The sequence below is a fragment of the Miniopterus natalensis genome, chromosome 13 (assembly GCF_054644295.1).
Source record: "Miniopterus natalensis isolate mMinNat1 chromosome 13, mMinNat1.hap1, whole genome shotgun sequence".
Lineage (NCBI taxonomy): Eukaryota > Metazoa > Chordata > Mammalia > Chiroptera > Miniopteridae > Miniopterus > Miniopterus natalensis.
In genome coordinates this window covers 48,730,330-48,749,886 of record NC_142093.1, presented here as the reverse complement: position 1 = coordinate 48,749,886, position 19,557 = coordinate 48,730,330, and the positions used below count along the sequence as shown (strand labels likewise).

The following is a 19,557-nucleotide window of genomic DNA, read 5'->3' as shown; positions in this document are numbered from 1 at the left end:
CTCTGCTTCGCTCAGCAAATTCAAGAATTTATTCAAAACATATTTATTGAAAGCAGAATATATGCAGGGCAGCCAAGTCCCTCCCAGATGCCAGCCTTGTGTGAAGCCCCTAAAAGAATATGAGAGGATTCTCTTTGTGTCCCAGCAGCGCCCATGCTGTCCCCGAGAGGCTCAGGTTCCCCTAGGAGGCCTTCATCCAGAGCAGCTTGGAAGGCCCTAGTAGCAGGGTGGACACAGCCATTCCTGAGGGCTCTGCCTGACCCTTGCCTCTCAGCCTTGGAGAGGCCGCAGAGAGCACAGGGTCAGGCTCTGGGCGAGCATGGCATAGGGCCTCGTGGACCCTTTCTGTCCGGGCCACCTTTTGCAATGCCTCTCATCTGGGCCTGCAGGGACTGAGACAGGGATAGGGAGGGCCTGGATGGGTGAAGACCTGGGAGAGGAGAGAGGGATACAGCCGAAGGTGGACAGCTGGATGGGGCAAGGAGCAGCAACTGATGGGGCCAGAGGTGGGTGTGGACATCTGCTGGGGCGTCAGGGCTTGGTGGGGAAGAGCAAGCAGGTGAGTTGCCGGCTGCCACTGTGTCTGTCCACAAGGGGCAGAGGGTGCTGCATGTAGTGCTGGATCATGGCAGCCACAGAGGAGAAGCGCTAGACAGACAGGCAGGGCATAAGTGAGGCCCTGGAGCCTCATGCTGGGAGAAACTTCCTGCGGGAACTGCCAACCTCTGGCAAGGGGGTTTGTTGACATTTTTGTAAATATTTTCCTTCCTGTTTGGTTCATCAGGCTCCACTGCCATTTTGCTACCCAGTTTCAGGCCTGTGCAACTTTCCTGTGTCTACACCCATGGGCACGTTGTTGGACAAATCATATTTCCAGATGGGAATAACTCTGGTGACCTGCCTCTGACCCTGCCCTCCAACATGAGAGCCCAGTGGTGGGTGAATGTCTCTAGTTTGCAGCCCAGCAAGTGCTGGGCACAAATTGAGTCCTGGCACAGATAGGAGTCTGGACTATTTGAGCCCTGCGCTCCTCTCGGCTGGTTCACTACAGGTACAAATGCCCCCACCTGGGCCCTGTGCTGAGACAAGCAGGAGGAAGGGCTGCCCCCAGAGGAAGGTGGACCTCTGGGAAGGTATTCGGGTCACTGGCCATTTCCATTCCATCCACTCCAGAAAAATATAGAATGCAGGTTTTTCCCTAGGCAAGTACTCCTGGCTAGGCCCAGGGTACTTCTCTGCTGTGTCCTTATTGCCCTTTTGGTCCCCTACCTCCGCCAGCACCCACCTCCTTGTGGTTCCTGCTCTCCCGGCCCAGGGCATAGTATTGCCCACCATCTAGCCACCGGATGGGAATGTTGAAAACCCGGCCGTGAAGAAGCACTGCCAGGGTGAAGGGCTGGGAGCCATGAAGTCCTGAGCTGGGGCGCACGGTATAAGCTCCATCCTGCGGAGGAGACCCATCCATCAGCTTCATCTTCCAACTGTCCACCTGCAGCCCTGACCTCGATGGCCATCCAGCTCCCCTCGCCCTGCTGTCCCTGCCTGCTCAGCCAGCCACAGCCCATGAGCAAGAGGGGTTTCTGAGAAGGCGCACCTTTTGGCATTGGAGCAGGGCACTCTCAACAGCTTGACGGTCACAGTTCTCTGAGTACCAAGGCTGACCCAGCAGGCTGCAGTCCTGTACACACACACACACAGGAGCTCAGAGATGTTGTGTGTTAGGGCACTGGATGGGGGTGGGGTGCCGTTATTTGTGTTCACAGCTGTCTTCCTCAGATTAAGTCGGTGCAAGCTGAACAAAGGTGTGTCGGAGCCTGCTACCCAGCATGGTGCCTCACACACATGTTCCTGGCAGTGGCGGACACCAACCCAAGAGGGCTCCTTGCAGGCCTCCACCCCCAGCCCTCTCCCAGCCCCTCCTCACCTCAGCAGCTGAGGTGCTTCCTGTGGGGGCTGCAGAGGAAAGAAAGGACCTCCTTCCTGCTGGAAGAAGCAGATTATAGAACTGAGGTGGGAGGGGATTAGACAAAGGCGGCTTGGAGCCCAGCTGCGGGGGTGGGGGAGGTTGGACAGGGGTGCACATAGGGCTGAAACCCGAAGCAGGGCACCCAGTGTTTCACCCCTCCTCTCCAGGTCTTGGGCTCTAGTAGGACCACCAGCTAGGCCACATGTGACCTCCAAATGAGGGGTGACCTTGAGGTACAGGTCGGGAGCTTCCTGCTTTGCTGCAGACCCTGGAAAATGCCCGCGGGGGTCCCCTCAGGCCTGCTCTCAACTGGAGGCAGAGCTGCAGGGACCCCCTTAGCAAAGTGGGGCATGAGGGGCTGTATAGGTGTGGGCCCCACAGGACTCCCTGGGTTCTTGCTGAAGATGCCTGTACTCACCTTTAGAGCTGGCATTCGCTGCTCCCTGGGGCACAGGAGGTCTGGTCAGCAGAGACTCAGCCCTGCAGGGCTGCTTCTCTGGGCCTCAAGTTCCCCGAGACTCAGTCCCTCCCTCCCTCCCTCCCTCCCTCCCTCCCTCCCTCCCTCCCTCCCTCCCTCCCTCCCAGCTCACTCTCCCCCCCTGACCACCAGCCCCTTACATTCCAAGCTTCCTGGGAGGCTGTGGTGGGCCTGTGGGGAGAAAGTTGGGGAACACAGCTCAGGGTCTTTAGTTCCTTCAAAAAGAAAGGCCCAGGGAACACAGAGATTCCAGGGTCAGGACTGGGGAAGCCTGAGTGAGTGCATCTCTCTCTCTCTCTCTCTCTCTCTCTCTCTCTCTCTCTCACACACACACACACACACACACACACACACGCATGCACACACGCACGTGTGTACACATACACACACCCTGGAGGGCACTCACCTGCGCACTACTGATGTCCGTGGCAGAGGGACTGGGGGCTTCAGGACTTGGGAGCTCAGGGTCCGAGGCAAGGCAGGGACTAAAACAGAAGGCAGGCCCGGCCGGGCTGGGAACAGGCAAGGAAAGCCAGGCAGGCCAGGGAGGGGCCGAGGACAACTACGGGGCCTGCTGCTTCTCTGCAGCCCGGGCTTTCTGGGAATCCTTCCAGCCAGGCTGCAACAGCTGGGAAGCCCCACACACAGCCCTTGCTCTGTGGGGTCCCCTCCCTTGTAGCCACAGTGGGGGTCAACCTGGACCAAAGGTGGAAGCGTGCGTGTCTGAAAGCAAATGGGTGTTGGTGGGGTGGTGAGAAAAGACAAGGGAAGAAAATGGAGTCAGAAGAATGCTTCATGCAGCCTGTAGCAGAGTGAGAGCCTCAGGGCGGATGGATCTGGGCACACTGAGAGAGGTGTTCACCTGCACTGGGCTCACACTCCAGGTAGATGTCCTCACCTGCTTGCTTTGCAGAGTCTGGCACCTAAGATAGAGAGGGGTGTGTGGGACCAAGGATGTGACGAATGAGTGAGAGGGGGGCATCACTGGGGAGGGGAGGGCTATTGGCACTTCAGTCCCCCTCACAAGGTGAACCTCTTTCTGGGGGGCAGCTGGAATGATTAAAACTGCTCCTTTGCCTGGAAGCGGGCACCCCATGAGCACCTTCCACTTCAGAGGTGCCCACAGGCCCAGCTGTCAGAGAATGTGGGTGACCAGGAGGAACTGTGGGCAAGGCCCTCCCCAGGAGCTCTGGGTAGCACCCTCAGGATGACTGACTTATACCCCGCCAGGGGCCTGTGGCAGACAGGGAGGGACTCAGCTCTGGGCCTTCTTCCTCGGTTTCAGGGACATTTCCTGGCCCTCCCAGGCACCGCACCCCAACCTACCAACTTCCTAGCGAGAACCCTAGAGTGTGAGGGGGGATTGAGGGGCTGCTCACCACTCGGGCTGGCACACTCTGCTCTGGGAGGGAAAGGAGAGGACTGTCAGTCACAGCGTAGGGAGAAAGGAATTGAGTGAAACCTTGGCTGGAAGAGTGGAATATCCTTGGAACTTATCTGAGGGTGTCCTCAGAGCCAGCATAGAAGACCCAAGGCAAAGCCACCCTCACCACAGCACCTCTCGTCACAGCCCTAGGCTGTTGCCTGACTTGACCTTTCAGTTGATATGCCAGGCTGGGCCCCAAATGACTGGGCTGTACCAAATATCAAACCCCCTCAAGGTCATGGAGATTTTGAGCGTGTAAAAAGAAATGTGCCTCAGGGTAGCTGTATGACCTTGGGCAGGAGGAGGCTGCTCTTCCAGGGGCCACTTTAAAGACAAAAGCGTGCTGGCAGAGGTCCCTCCCTGGTGTGACATCCAGGGTCTGGGGTCACAGGCCTGCAGACATTTACTTAGGGAAAAGTCTCTGGACAGTGGTGGCAATAATGACATCAGTGGAATCAGACTGGTGGCCAAAGGGCCCTTTTATGGGGGATGACATTCATATGTCTCCATAGTGAGGGTCCTCCTGGCAGAGCAGCCGCCTTTCAGACCTCTCACCGTGGGGCCCCTCCTCTGACCCTGAGAGCACCGCAGGCTCTGCCTCTGTGTGATCCCAGCAAAGCATTTCGTGACTGGGGCCTCAGTCTACTCAACTGCCCACCTTAGTGGGATCAGCAGGTAGAAATGAGGGACAGCTGGGGGAGTGCAGTGACCAGCATGAGACCACCGTAAGGCAGCTCAGCTCTAGCCCTGTGGGGTGGATGTCCCTTCTCAGGGCAAGGGAGTGCGTGGGCCCTGGAAAGAGAGAGAACGTCCCCATTACCTTCCCTCCCAAAGGACTGTCCCTGCTCCATGGCCTGCAGGCTCAGTGCTGCCATCAGCTGTGGACACAATGAGTGGTGAGGGAGAATTGTGTGGGGTGGAGCTGGGGAGGGTAAGGATGCTAGGGCAACGTATAATCCACGCAGCTTTCAAAAAAACCCTGCCACATGGGAGTTAATGTACAAAGGGGGCAACTCTTCCCTTTGCCTCAGTTTTGTGGCTCTTCTTTGTTGTGAATCTCTCCTTGTTTTTCTTTATATTCCAATAAAGTATATGCTGAAAGCAGTAGCTTTCAAAGCCCACAGCAGGGTCTTGGCAGCAATGAGAGCTGCAGTGACTGGCCGCTGAGTGGCGAGTTTCTTCACTCTCCTGGTAGGGACGGGGGTCCAGGGAGGGGTGACAGAGTCGGTTTTGTCTCCCTCCGCCCAGCTCCCCCAGCTCTGGTGAGAGGGGTGAGTCCTGGATGGTGCTGACCGGGAGGGTGAAAGGACCAGGCCAGGCTGGTGGGAGAAGCGACTGTACACAGGGCTCAGGCTTCTGATGCATCTAACCCCAGGGGCCTCTAGAGTGCAGATGTGGGGGAATCTTGCAAATGAGGTGCCTCTTAGATTTAATCACTGGGAAATGGTAGCCTGGGCTGGGGCCGGTGGGGAAGGAGGGACTTGTGGGGAGGCTGTTCACCAACCGTCATGGGCTGGGGCTGCTGTGGCGATGACTTGGATGGGCCCAGGGGGCCAGAGCAATCTGGAAAAGACCCCAAACATTAGGAGTCGCTAGTTTCCTCCCATGTAGGTTCCCATTTTCCTCCCGCCCCCACCTAGCCTCTATATCCACCTCCCCCCCTCCCTGCCCTACCAGCTCATGATTTCCCGACAGCCCCGTCTCCATGGCAACTGAAGGTGGCCAGCTTCCCTGCCCCCATGTGGTCCTGCCTGGAGAGCCGTGGGGGCGGGATGGCAGGGGGCTCTCCTGGCACCCCTATCCTTACTCTGAGTCTGGGCTCTCAGGGTGGGAAGGACAGGCCCCAGGGACCAAGTCAGCCCTCAGGCCTCCTGCTTTCCCACTGTTGCCTTGGTTACACTGCCCCTCCACACTCCTCTCCCTTTCTCAGCTCCCGCCTTCCTTTTCCTTTTCCCTTCCTCCCTTCCTCCCTCCCTCCTTTTCTCCATCTCCCTCTCTCTCTCCCTCTCTCTCTCCCTCTCTCTCTCCCTCCCTCTCTCTCCCTCTCTCTCTCCCTCTCCCTCCCCTCGCTGCCCAGCACAGATGGAGGAGGCCAGGCCTGCACCTTCTTCCCTTGTGGGTACCCTCCTGCCCTGCCCGACCACCCAAACTTTCTGCCTCACTTCCCAGCCCTTACCCAGGTACAAAGAGTCCTCCTGGGTGCCAGGAAGGCGGGCGGGGGCTAGATTCACGGGCAGCGCCTCACAGGGGGGCAGCTCATAGGCATCCTCCTCTTCCTCCTCCTCCTGGGCCTTTGGGAAGGGGCGCTGAGCACAGGGAGGGGTGGTGGCCCCTGCCCCCCCCCACTCCCAACCCCAGGCTCAGCCACTGGACTTACCGTGTGTCTCCAGGTCCCTGGGGCAGGCAGAGGAGGTGGGGGGCGCACATCTGTTCTCCCAACTGGAGAGTCTGCACAGGAGACTGATGAGACTGCCTCACCCCCCCCAGCCCACCCCCTTTCTAGCACAATGACTTACTCTCTCTCCCCAATATAATCAGCCATCTGCAGTGCTACAGTGGGCCTCAGTGCTTCATTCAGCTCAAAGGAACCATTCATGATGGGCCTTTCCCACACTGCAGCAGGGCCGATGACACAGGCATTTTGGAAACAAGGGCGCCTCCCAGACAACTGCCTGTTGCACCTCTGCCAGTCCCCCACCCCATGCACTCCTAATTCCGACCAGGGCAGCTGGAAGGCCAGGCCCCAGTGCCTTAGCAGTGCTGGGCTATGATGGGCACAGGTGGAGAAGAGGCCACTCAGTGGAGACTCAGATTGCAAGGGACCCTGTTCTGCTGGACCCCTCTTGCCCACTGTGTTACTTACCTACATATTTGGGGGGTGGAAGGGGTGGCCCTGACCTGTAATCAGACTATAGTCAACTCTGCCCAAGGGGCCCTTGAGTTTTTGTCATTCAGACACTGCGCAACTCCAGGACATTCACATCTGTGACAGTGTGAAGGGAGCCCCATGGAGTTGTGACAGTAGCCTGGGATAGGGCACAGGAGTTAGAGTCTGGGGCCAGAGCTAGTGGCCTTGGGTACACAGCTGGATGAGTTGGTGCCCAAGGGAAGCCGGTAGTGGGTGAGCCCTAGTGCTCACGGAGTGGTGGAGGGACAGGAATGGTCTCGCTGGGTGGAGGGGAGGGCCCAAACATAGCCAGCACAGTTCCAAGGACGGCTGTGCCCAGGAGAGGGGTGGCGAGGTGTAGACAAGAGAGGAGGGCAGAAGGAAAGCAAGGAGCTGAGTACTCACCGGCGCTTGCTCCCCCTGAGCTTGTCCTGGAAAGAGTCAGGGAGGGGAATAAGGGGGTGCTAAGTGCAGCTGGATGCCTCTCCTTGCCCAGAGTCCTGTGCCCCCAGGGGCGGGCTGGTATGTGCACCTGGGCTGCCCCCAACCAAGTCTCACCATGGCCAAAGCGAAGGAGCTGTGCTTCTCTGAAACCTAGCCTCTGCCACAAATGTCCTGGGGACAGGGGCCCTATTGTTCCCATCATTTGCATCTCACAAGCACCTGGTGGGTGGGCCTGCTGTGGCTTCCGACCCCAGACCAACTCACCCATGCCACTCCCAGAGCCCAGCCCCAGCCCCCACACACACGACCTCCCACAGTTGTGATCTCCAGCCCCTCTCTGCCCCATAGGAGGGAGAGCTCTCCCCTCCAAAAGTGTTTGAGAAGCTTAAGAGAGAGAGCTCTCTCCTCCACACCCAGGCCTGCAAAGTTAGACAAGGGTTCAAAGGCTTCCTACAGATCTCTGACCAATTTCCTCTCCTCCTAGAGGCTCAGACCCGCCTGGGATCAGCCTGACCAAGCCCTTTCCGAATTCACAGAAAACATGACACTAACGGGCAGATCCAATTAATAACAGGAAACTGTCCTTGCTGACACTTTTCTTAAACTCTTTATACCTGCTGTCATTTGCTAGTGAGTTGTGATCAGTGATCAAGGAAATGGAGCTTAGTGAAAAGCTCAGAGATACACATTCATATTTAACTTGACTTCTTTTTCTGATGGATGGATTTGTTCGTTCAGTAGGTATTTATTGAATATCCACTACACGCCAGGCACTGTTCCAGGTGCTGAAGATGCTGTAGGAAAACTAAACAGGCAGGCATTACATGTGTAGTTCCTCAACGGATTCTCACAATAGCTTCACGATGTGAGGACTAGTTTTATCCCTGCTTTTCAGATGAGAAACTGAGTGTATGAGTCAGCTCAGATGGCCATCACAGAATATCATAGACCAAGAAATTTATTTCCTGTTCTGGAAGCTAGAAGTCCAAGATCAAGGTGTCATCAGGGTTGTTTTCTGGCGAGAGCTCTCTTCCTGGCTTGCAGACAACTTCTTGCCGTGTCCTCATTTGGCCTTTCCTCTGTGCGTGCATGAGACACATCTCTGGTGTCACTTCCTCTTATAAGGAAAGCAGTCCTATTGAATCAGCGCCTCATCTTTATCACCTCACTTAACCTTAATTACTCCCTTAAGATTCTATCCCCAAATGCAGTCACATTGGGGGTTAGGGCTCCAACATATGAATTTTGTGGGGACACAATTCAGTCCATGGCACTGAGAGACTGAGAAGTTGAGTGACTTTCCCAAGGTGATGCAATTAGTAAGTGTTGAAGATGGGATTCAACCCAGTGTTCTTCCAGCCCAGAACCTGTGGACAAACAACTGAGCCATCCTGTACCTCATCGAGGATTGGGTCCTGACCCAGCTTTCCTGTGATGGACTGACACATATCGGTACTCACAGGCACCCTTGAGGAGCCCACAGCTTCCAGGTGCTCTGTTACCTGGGTGAGTTTGGGAATTTTGACTTCTGAGAAGTGTGGGGCTAAAAAGAAGGGCAGAGCCTCATGTCTAATTCTGTTTAAACCAAGGAAGGGGAAAACACAAACCAGGGTCATGAATGTAAGACATTTCTATGGCACTGTAACTTCCCTGTCTTTATTATTTTGGTGAGGTCCTGCCTGTTGGCACAAAGGAGAAATGAAGGCCCTGTACTTGCATCTTTGGAGGCCACGGTGCTGGGAGCACTGGGGAGAGAGCACCAGGGTTGACACTGGCCACAGCCTTCAGGGAGAAAGACCAGATGGTTCCTGGCACCTGCAGGCAAAAGGACACTTAAGAAGCCATGAAGAGTCATTGGGGTGGCTTAACAGGGAGCCCATTTGGTGCAGTGGGAAAAAACAGAAAACGAGAACAGGAACAGTCCAGGCTTGGAGTCACGGGGTCTCCTCCTGACCTCCAGTCCCCAGATAACCTTTGTTCCACATTTGGACCATAAGGCAGGGAGCAACTAACCTCGCCCAAGGAAACCTCGTATGGGACCAGGGTCAGCAAGTCAAAGTCAGCAGGAGGCTTTCTGTACCACCCCACTGCAAACAGCAAACTTAATGGGTTTCCCGGTGCATACGGCCTTCACCTTGGCCACATCGCCCTCCATTCAGCGCTTTGCATAGGCAAATGCCAGGACGTGGGTGAGCAATGGGGCCCCAGGCAGGATGGAATCCATGTGACCTCCGTGGGGTCACTGGCCTGGACAGATCAGGAAGAAGGGGAGAGAAGGAGGCCTGCCTCGGCTTTGTGTCCTACAGGACTGCTTCTTGCTAACTGCACAGGCAGCTTGGAGCATCTTTTTTTCTGCATCGTTGGCACAGGATTGCTTTGAGCACAACCATAGCTATTCCCTTGGGATGAATTTCTAGGAGAGTTTCTGGAAATACCTTTTTAAGGTTTCAGCGCCTCACTGTCTGGCAGCATATGACTGCCTGTGTTATTGCCCTTCCAAAGAACAAAGTGAGCCTCCACATTTTTCAGATCTCAGGTACTGACCTCTACCGAGAGCAGCCCATCATTACAGGCCCAGGGTGATCTAAGTCCACCCTAAGGAAACAAACAGCCATCTAGAGGAGTATTTCCTGATTTGCAGGATCATAAGAAGGACTTGTTAAAAGTCTTAGATTCCTGAGATCTTAAGAAGTGCCCTGGCTGGTTTGGCTCAGTGGTTAGAGCATCAGCCTGTGGACTGTAGAGTCCAGGGTTCGATTCCCGCCAAGGGCATGTGCCTCAGTTGCAGGCTCGATCCCCAGCTCCAGTCGGGCGTTTGTGCTCAGAGGTGCCTCCACTAGGCCAGTTAGGCCCTCTTGGCTATAACCTTGGGACATGGTTCCTGGCCAGTTCTCTGGCCCTCCTGGAGGTGCTGTGAGCTACAGAATTCTTTTTGTAAATACTCACCTGAGGATATGTTTTTATTGATTGATTTATTTATTTTTGAGAGAGAAACATCAATCAGCTGCCTCCTGTATACTCCCTGACAGGGGATTGAACCCGAAACCTTTCGGTGTATGCGACGATGCTCCAACCACCTGACCTCCCTGGCCAGGGCCAGAATTTTTTTAATAAATTCTTTTTCAGCCTAAACTAGCTGGGGTCGGTTTCTCTTGTTTTCAGTTAGGAGCTCTAATTTAGAGAGGAAAGTGCAGCATCGGTGAGATACCACGTGGATCCCAAGAGCCTAAACCGTGCAGAGAAGGTGAATGTATCTCCGGGAAGGTGAGACCAGTCAGAAATGTGTCAGAGCTTTATATTTTTATACTCTTGAGACATTTTTATGACAAACATTAACTTTATAATTAAAAATATCAGTCGATACAGATTTCTTTTTAAATTAAAAAAAGAAGGAAGGGAAGGAGGGAGGGTGGCCTGGATTTCCAAGGCAGTAAGCACTGGGAGAATGTCCTGGGGGCAGGTGGGGCCCTGGCAGTAGGAGGCAAGGCCAAGAGCAGGGTCTGGGAGTGTTGACCAGGGAAGCAGAGTAAAGTGCTGAGAAGACAAGAATAGACATAGATTCCCACCCTCCTCCTAGGGGAGCGGGGATCTACAGGGACAAGGGGAAAGGGTGGAGTAGGAGGGAGGGAGGGGAGAACTTTCTCACCTTGAGGTGAGGGCCAGGTAGGTGGGTGGGAGAGGACTGCACAAGAGAGGACGGGGAGGGGAGACCTGGGAGGGGAGAATGCCGCCCTGTGAGTCCCTCAGAATATTTTTACCTGAGCAGGTGGTCAAGGTCCAATTGAACTCTGTCTGTGGTTGGGTTAGTTAATGTCAGGGACAATCCTTTTACTTTTTTTAAAATTTTTTTATTTATCAATTTTAGAAAGAGAGGAAGGAAGGGAGAGAGAATGGGGGGGAAGAGGAGAGAGAGAAACATCAATTTGTTTTAAATATGTTTTTATTGGTTTTAGAGAGAGAGGAAGGGAGCGGGGAGAGAAAGAGAAACATTGATGCGAGAGAGAGAAACATCCATCAGCTGCTGCCTCTCCTACAGGGCATCGAACCCGCCACCCGGCATGTGCCCCGGCTGACCGGGAACCGAACCGGCTCTCAGTGAACAGGACAGTGCTCAACCCACTGAGCCACACAGGCCAGGGTGAACCGCTGATTTGTTGTTCCTCCTACTTATGCATTCATTGGTTGATCACTGTATGTGCCTTGACCAGGGATTGTGAACCCCCATCCTTGGCGTATTGGGAGGACTCTCTAACTGAGCTACCCAGCCAGAGCTGTCAGGGACAATCTTGAAGCAAGGTGCTTGGCAACAAGGAGAGAAGGAGCCCTCCTGGGCTGATGAATGAAGGGGAATGTTGGGGCTAGATTAGCAAGAGCCGGCAGGGTCCCCTCTTCCTCTGCAGCCCACTCTCTCCTAGGCCTGCTGAGTCAGCTACTCTGGTGGCAGCCGCAATGGAGCTGAGGACCGAGGCCCAGGCCAGCTTGCTAGGAGGGTCTCGGGCTCCTGTTCTTCCTTGATGGCATTATCATTTTTTGCTGCAGCCTCAGAGGTTAGTAACAGACCCTCCCTCTACCTCCCTTGAAAGTGGATACGGAACGTGGTGTATAGCTTGTCTGTTTTTCTGGAAGGCAGCACATAAGCTTTCAAAAGATTCCAAGGGTTAGGGTTGAGGTTGAAAGTTGAGGTTGGCTTTCTCTGGCCTCCAGGGTAAAGTACAGAAGCTGGCACCACCCTGCTTCCCTCTGCCCTTCCCTGTTCTGGAACCTTTACTCGACACACTATCCTGTGACAGCTCTGCCTAAGACCCTTGAGTCACTGCCCACCACTCTGAATGGAGACCAAGTGCTTCTTGTTGCCTCGTAAGATCAGGTCCCCACCTACTTCTCCACCCCAGCTCCTCCATTTTTTTCCCTTGGACTCACTCACACACACCTTCTCTCTGTGGTTACAGCATGATTGGGGCCCCAGAGGCCCATCCTGCACCCTCCTGACATAAGGGCATTTCAGTTGGAAGGAATTTAGATCTTTATTTATTTTTTTTCTTTTAAAATATATCTTTATTGATTTCAGAGAGAGGAAAGGAAAGGGAGAGAGAGGGATAGAAACATCAATGATGAGTCATTGATCGGCTGCAGCCCATAACCTGGGCATGTGCCCTGACCGGAACCGAACCCCGATCGCCTGGATCCTAGGTCAACACTCAACCGCTGAGCCACGCCTGGCCAGGCAGAAATTTAGATCTTTAAAGGAGAGTGCTCTTAATGTACAGCAAAACAAAGTAAAAAAAAAAAAAGGTCTCTTCTATATGTATGCTGTGCTTCAAAAAAGTTTGCCACCCCTCCCAAGTTCACTCTCCTTATCTCTGCACTTGGCAATGCCCTCTTCACAGGTGGTTCAAGCACTCTTCTTCCCCCAGACCCCAGCCCTCTCCATCTCAGCTCCTTAGTATGCAGATCACCATAGCTTCTTTTTTATTTAGAATGGTAACTCTAAAACACCAACCTTTTTATTTATTTATTTATTTAAAATATATCTTTATTGACCTCAGAGAGAGGAAAGGAGAGGGGGAGAGAGAGATAAAAACATCAATGATGAGAGTCACTGATCGGCTGCCTCCTGCACGCCCCCAATTGGGGATCAAGCCCACAACCCAGGCATGTGCTCTGACCAGGAATCGAACCAAGATTTCCTGGATCATATGTCGTTGCTCAACCACTGGGCCGCGCCGGCAGGGATTTAAACTTGATCCATTAACCCACTGCCCAGATTCTACCCAGGAGAGAGCCCATGAGGTGTTCCAGTATTTGAGAAGCCTGCTTGAGGTGCAAACACATAATGTTCTATGGCTTCTTTCACCGCTTTCTAGTCTCTAACAGGCGCCTTCTTACCTGGGGGCTGTGCGCCTGCCATTCTTCTGCTGGAACACTCTGGCCCCCTTCTTCCCTCTTCCTTCAGTCCACAGCTTACACTGACCCTCGGCAGGGGTCCCAGACCAGGGCAGTGTGTCCCCCCACACCCTTGGGGATCTCATCACAAACCTACAGGTTTATTTCAGGGCTAGACTACAGACTCGAACTAAACTGTAAGCTCGTTGGACACCAGCCACCAGACCTAGACTGAGTAGTGTTCTGAGACCCTGTCTCTTTTACCTGCAAATAATCCCCTTTTCTAAATGCAGGTGGATCACCAAGGACTCTTCTCTGGGTACCTTTGATGGATCTTGCCTGCACCCTACTGGGTCCTTTCCTCAACTTGCCTTCCTGAGTGGGGGAGAGAGGCATGTATTCCTCCCTCCCCTCCCCAGCACTCCACCCCGTTTCCCTTTCCCCACCCCCAACTCCCTGGCCAGATGTAATAAGAACTTGCTTAGGCTTCCTTCTTCAGCTAGGAGCCCAGGAGCCAGGCATCTCCTAGTCCCGCTGCATCTTTGTTCCTTTCTCTTACACCTGGTGAGCCGAGAGAGACCAGAAAACCGGCCTGGCCTTCTACCTCCCCCTTTAGGAAAGACCAGACACTGACGTTCCCGGATGTGTCTCCATCCCCACATCCTTCCTTGATGGGTGTGGAGGGCCCTCCCCACCTTTTACCACAAGAAAAGCTGAGACTAAAGCAGAGTTGTATGCTGGGCCTCCGGCAAACGCCACCTGATTGTGTACACAAGACCAAAGTCCTCAGTCCCTCGCCCCAGTCCCTGACCGCTATGGGGACCTGAGCAGCGGTTCCACAGGAAAGGGCGATCCCTGGTGGTGAGGAACAGGATAGCGGCCTGTCCCTGCTCCCCAGGACAGGCTGACAGGAAGGGGCGCGGCCTGGAGAACCACCGACAAAGGCTTTATCACCTGTTATTGATAAAAAGCCCTTCCTTCCAACGGCAGAAATCTGTGGGGTCCTAGACAAATGCAAGATTTTAAAAATACATACGAACAATACTAAGGCAAAAATTCAAGCATAATTCCACTATGGAAGGTGTTATGAAAACGATGAATTTGTTTGGGATTTTTAAATGCCAGTTTTAACAAACTTATTGAAAACATTCATGTGCTAAAGATATTTCCGCTAAAATGGGCATCCTGCAGTTGCATCAGGATGTGTAAACGGTGTAGGCCCAGGCATTTCCATGTACGGAATATGGGTGTTCCTGAGTGGCTCCCAAAGTCCTGAAGGGGAAAGAACCCAACTTTTGGTACACAGTACCCTTAGCCACATTCCAGGTAATGACCTAATAAGACTGCCCTGTGACTTTAACTGCACCCTGTTGGCTGTGTGTATATTCAGAAAGCAGGGATGGCGTTAAACGGCTTCTGGCATGTCAGGAGCATGTAACACAGGCTTTTACTGACTCAAGAGTCTGGTGTTGCCCAGAAGTCACGGTTGGATTCCTGGTCAGGGCATGTGCCTGGGTTTCAGCTGGATCCCCAGTGGGGGTCATGCAGGAGGCAGCCCATCAATGACTATCTCTCATCATTGATGTTTCTCTCTTTCTCTCCTGATCCCTTCCTCTCTCTGACATCAATAAAAACATATTTTTTTAAAAAAGAGAGAAAGAGCCTGGCCGGATTAGGTCAGCGGTTGAGCGTCGGCCTAGGATCCAGGCGATCAGGGTTCGATTCCCGGTCAGGGCACATGCCCAGGTTGTGGGCTCGATCAATGACTCTCTCATCATTGATGTTTCTATCTCTCTCTCTCCCTCTCCTTTCCTCTCTCTGAAATCAATAACGATATATTAAAAAAAAAAAAAAAGACAAAGAGAGTCTGGTGCTAAGCCTTGGAATGCAGAAACTCACTGTCAGATCACTGTTGAAGGAGAAAATAGGCTCTTATGAAAGAGCCCAGGAACTGGGGCAGGGGTGTCTCCAAGTTTCTATGGTATCTATCTTTTGTGTCTAGGGGCAGAGAGGCTACTGAACAAAAGGCTGGTTGTCTTAACAGAAATGCTTGGAAAACCAAGCCTTTGAGAACATTCCAGGCAAAAATGGGCTGCTTAGAGACCACCTGATGGGTTCTGACCCAACTCCTGCTACCAAGGAAATCTGATCAGTCTACTTGGCATAGTCTCTCTGAAGTTGTTTCTAACTGTTTCAAGATTAAGTGGAATATTTCTAGGAAGTAGCTGGTCTCAACCTAACTACAGAAGAATAAATCTCACTGACATTACAGGTTCCTGGCTATAGCTTCACAAACTAGGCCTTTTCCTATCAATCTTGGTGGTCAGGGACACAGCAGTATACGGCCAGATCAGAAAGTGTAAAAGTTGAAAAATGGGGTTGGAGACACAAAGTCCAATGTGCTGCTGGCCACTGTGGTGTCACTGCTCCCGATACCGGTGTAACCTGAATCCCCACTTGGGAGCCAGAAATCAGCTGAGAAGAGGCCTCTGGAGAGAGACTGCTCTAGCACAGGAGGGCGAATGAAGTGGGGCCTCAGCACAGCTCATCCCGCCGAGCAGGCTGGACCCCGAGTTCCTGACTTGCACTGAAGGGTTGGGGTAAGTCCCTTCAGCAGCGCCACAGCGGATCCCTGGGTAACCTGGGAAGTTAGGACAAGAGTTCTGGCGCTGGACCCTGAGGTGTAAGCAGAGCACTCTGACAGAGAGCATACTAAACAAGGGGGCGCTGGTTATGACTTCGTAGCAGCCCCTCAGCCTTACCTGCCACTGTCATATAAAGCTGACGCCGATCAGATACAAAGGCCCGAACATCCCAGGACACGGAGGACCCAAGCCTTCTTTGGGCTTCTCCAGGAGACCTGAGGGCCACCCAGGGGCCCCAACAGGCTTAGTTCTGCCTCAGGGTCGGGGCTGCTCCTCCCTCCAGGAAAGGGGGTTCGCTCCTGCGATGGAGGAGAGGTCGGGGAGGCGCCCTCTGCGTCCCTCCCAGGCGAGGGGCCCGGGGCCCCCCCGACCCCCCACCCCCCCATCCCCCATTCCCCTGCGGCCCCCGCGCGCCGGGAGGGCGGGGCGGGGCTCAGGTGCGCGTTCGGAGGGCGGGGCGGCGACCCCACGGAGGAGCGGGGTGTGCAGCGGCGGGCAGCCGGGCTTGCGCGGAGAGGAGACCCCCTTCTCCACAGCAGGGGAGCCCCCACTCGGCGATGGGGATCCCACGGCGCAGGATGCTATCTTCCGGTCGCGAAACTACCGCTCCCGAGGCCCCGCCCCGCGGCGCTGCCTCCTGGGAATTGTAGTTCGCGGGGACTGGGCGGGGCGGGGGCGGGGGCGGGGCCGGCTTGGCGCGCGCGTGCGCGTGGCCGTGAGCGTGTCCTGACCTCGCTCGGGATGGTCCACTGCACCCGGCTTGGCGCAGGGGTCGCAGGCCACTCCTGTGGGATTTGGGGGGAGGTGGGGTCCCCACCCGAGCCCAGAGTGGCGTCATCCTTATTCCTCGTTTCCCCGCGTGCCCTGGATCTGGGCAGGCCTGGCGCGGGGTTCCCAATCCAGCCGGGACCCCCTGGCCCTTCCCGCCCGCCTGCCACCCTGCGTCGTGTCTGCAGGTGGATGCAGCACCAGCCCTTAGGTGGGCAAACTGAGGCACGAATAGGGGCGGAGCCAGCCCCGAGTGGAAAGGCTGGAGAAAGACCGAAGGGAGGCCTTGGCCTGGGCGGCCCAGCCCCAGCCTGGTGGGCAAGGCTGGGCTAGCAGGGGGTCCAGAGCCCTTTCAGGTCTTGAGTGTGTCATCAATGCTGTCTTAAAATGAAGAACACACCTGTCCAGGACGGGCCGGCACATTAGAGGGTTGACAGATAAAATTTTTATTTGCTAAGTTTGGCAAGGAGTTCAGGGTGGAAGAAATATATTGTGAAAACCAAGAAATGGAGAGACCCTGGCTCAGAGGTTTAGTTTGAGAGTCAGGTGGAGTTTGTGTTGGGGGTGGGGTATTTTGTAAACTGTAAAGCCAAAGGCTTGGGTGAGGTGTTATTGCCACTGGAGAAAGGGCTCTGAGCCCTCAGGAGCCCCACCTTAAAGGGGAAGGGACACTTACTATAATTAGGAGAAGCTGGGTAATAGAGACATGGGACCTCTCTATACGATTTTTCAAGAATATGTTTTTATTGATTTCAGAGAGAGGAAGGGAAAGAGAGAGAGAGAAACATCAATGATGAGAGAGAATCATCCATTGGCAGCCTACTGCGCACGCCCTACTGGGAATCATCCCCTGATGGGAATCCAACTGTGACCTCCTGGTTCATGGGTGGACGCTGAGCCACAGCTGCTGGTCTATATGATTTCTTTTAAGTGGAGTGCAAATAGGTTAGAAATGCCTTGTCACTCAAAGGTTACAAAGCCACTTTGTTTTTTGTTTGTTGACAGCTTTATTGACTGTACAATTCAATGTTTTTTTAGTATATTCACAGTGTAGCCATGACCACAATCTAATTTTAGAACATTTTCATTACCCGGGAAAGAAACCTGTATCCATTAACAGTCATCCCCTAAGACTCTCCGTCCCACCCACTCCAGCCCCAGACAACCACTAATCTTTCTATTTCTATAGATTTACCTATTCTGGATATTTCATATGAATCAAATCTTATAATATGTGGTCTTTTGTGACTGGGTTCTTTCACTTAGTGTGATGTTTAAAAATTTGTCCAGGTTAGTCCTGGCTGGTGTGACTCGGTGGGTTGGGCGTTGTCGGGCACTCCAGGAGGTTGCTGGGTTCGATTCCCAGTCAGGGGCACATGCTTGAGTTGCTGACTTGATCCTCAGTGGGGAGCATGCAGGAGGCAGCCAATCAATGTTCTGCTCTCACATCAAGGTTTCTTTCTCTCTCTCCCTCTTCCTTCCTCTCCCTCTAAAAAAAAGAAAAATGAATAAAATATTTTTTAAATGTCTAAGTTGTAGCATGTATCAGTACTCCATATTATTTTTGCAGCTTCTTGTGAGTATATTTTGAAATAAAACTTTTTTTAAGGTATCTAGAGGGTGAGCAGAGGTAGCTCCTTACGTGAGAAATGACTCAGCTGGCACTAGAATTCGATGCTGAGAGCAGGGTGGGCCTTGGGAGAGGAGGAGGGAGAGCAGCCCAGCTCCACCTCTGCAGGCTGTGTGCAGTGAGGGTGGGAGGGGAGGCACGGGGTCCCACCACCTGGCTCTCAATCCACTTACTAAGTGGGTCCTAGAGCAAGTTAGTTTGACCTCACTTTGCCTCTATCTCTTGATTTGTAAAATGAAGATTAGACAATCTACTTTAGAGGATAAATGGCAGGGTTAAGTGAGAAAATTATATATAGGGCAGTGCCTGGCATATAATGCCAGCAGTCAATAATTTTAGCTCTTATCATGACCTTACGGGAGTGATGAGGATCCGCTGTGACCCTGGCCTTGAAGGGTAAACCTGCCCTCTTGTGTCCTCCCTGGGGACCAGTCCCTCCTGCCCCAATCACTCAGGGTCCTTCCCTGCCCTCACAGTGCCCCTCCTGAGCTCCTCTTGGCCTGCTCATTCCTACTGTTTTGGACAGTCCCCCTTTTCCAAAAGGTCACCAGAATTCCAGAGTGTCACTGTCCAGGATGCCTCTGAACACCAAGCAGTGTTTAGAAAATAACAACAAACAGCTCAACCGGAGTGGCTCCGTTGGTTGAGCAACATTTGGTGCACGGAAAGGTTGCCTGTTCAATTCCCGGGAAGGGCACATACCCGGGTTGTGGGTTCGATCCCCAGTCAGGGAGTATGTGGAAGGCAACCAATCGATGTTTCTGTTTCACAATGATGTTTCTCTCTCTCTCACCCCCACCCCCCTTCCTCTCTCTAAACATGTCCTCTGGTGAGGATTAAAAACAACAACAACCAAAGATCTTTCAAATCTTGAGTTTTATGCAGAAAAAAATGGCCATCCAGACCCCTGGCCATTCCTCAGAACTAGCTGAAATGATCTAGAAAGATTCACTGCAGATCAGATTTACAGACTGGAAACATCATGAGTCGATGCCATCAAAGGAATATTCTGGGGTATTGTGACAGAGGAAATGCAACCACTCAGCCTGAACTGTGCTCGGCTGGAGCCAGAGGAGCCAGAAGGGACTCTCCTTGTCTAGCACCTGCATTTTACTGGGAAACTGAGGTTCAGAGAGGGCTGTGTGGCAGGCAGGGAACTTGCTTAGGGAGAATCCTTTACAATCTCAGGAAATTCTTAGCCCTGGAAATTAGTTCATAGCCTGGGTCCATGGACACAGAAGCAGAAAGCTGGCCATCTGGGTGCCCTCAGACGTTCGCTGGAGCCCAAGATGCCAAGCCCAGAAGTCAGTGTCTGATGCTTCCCTGTCCTGATTTCTTTCAACCTGATGTTTGTCCTAGAAGTAGGCGTTTATTAAAAATAATGGCCACTCTTTCCTTTTGCGGCCATCGCTGAAGCGCCAGTGGCCAAA

General features: G+C 53.4%; 1 protein-coding gene across 1 annotated transcript; it reads right to left on the bottom strand.

Annotated features, from left to right (window-relative positions):
• Positions 1-531: 531 nt before the first annotated feature.
• Positions 532-7,409, bottom strand: SH2D6 (SH2 domain containing 6). Its single transcript, XM_087823863.1, is given in 20 exon segments — positions 532-648; positions 1,286-1,444; positions 1,595-1,678; positions 1,925-1,983; positions 2,072-2,117; positions 2,120-2,151; positions 2,154-2,234; positions 2,385-2,409; positions 2,585-2,615; positions 2,851-2,929; positions 3,307-3,367; positions 3,824-3,846; positions 4,691-4,748; positions 5,375-5,433; positions 6,047-6,176; positions 6,248-6,318; positions 6,734-6,768; positions 7,163-7,188; positions 7,316-7,349; positions 7,351-7,409. Coding segments are annotated over 20 exon segments (1,269 nt in total).
• Between the last annotated feature and the right edge of the window lie 12,148 nt (positions 7,410-19,557).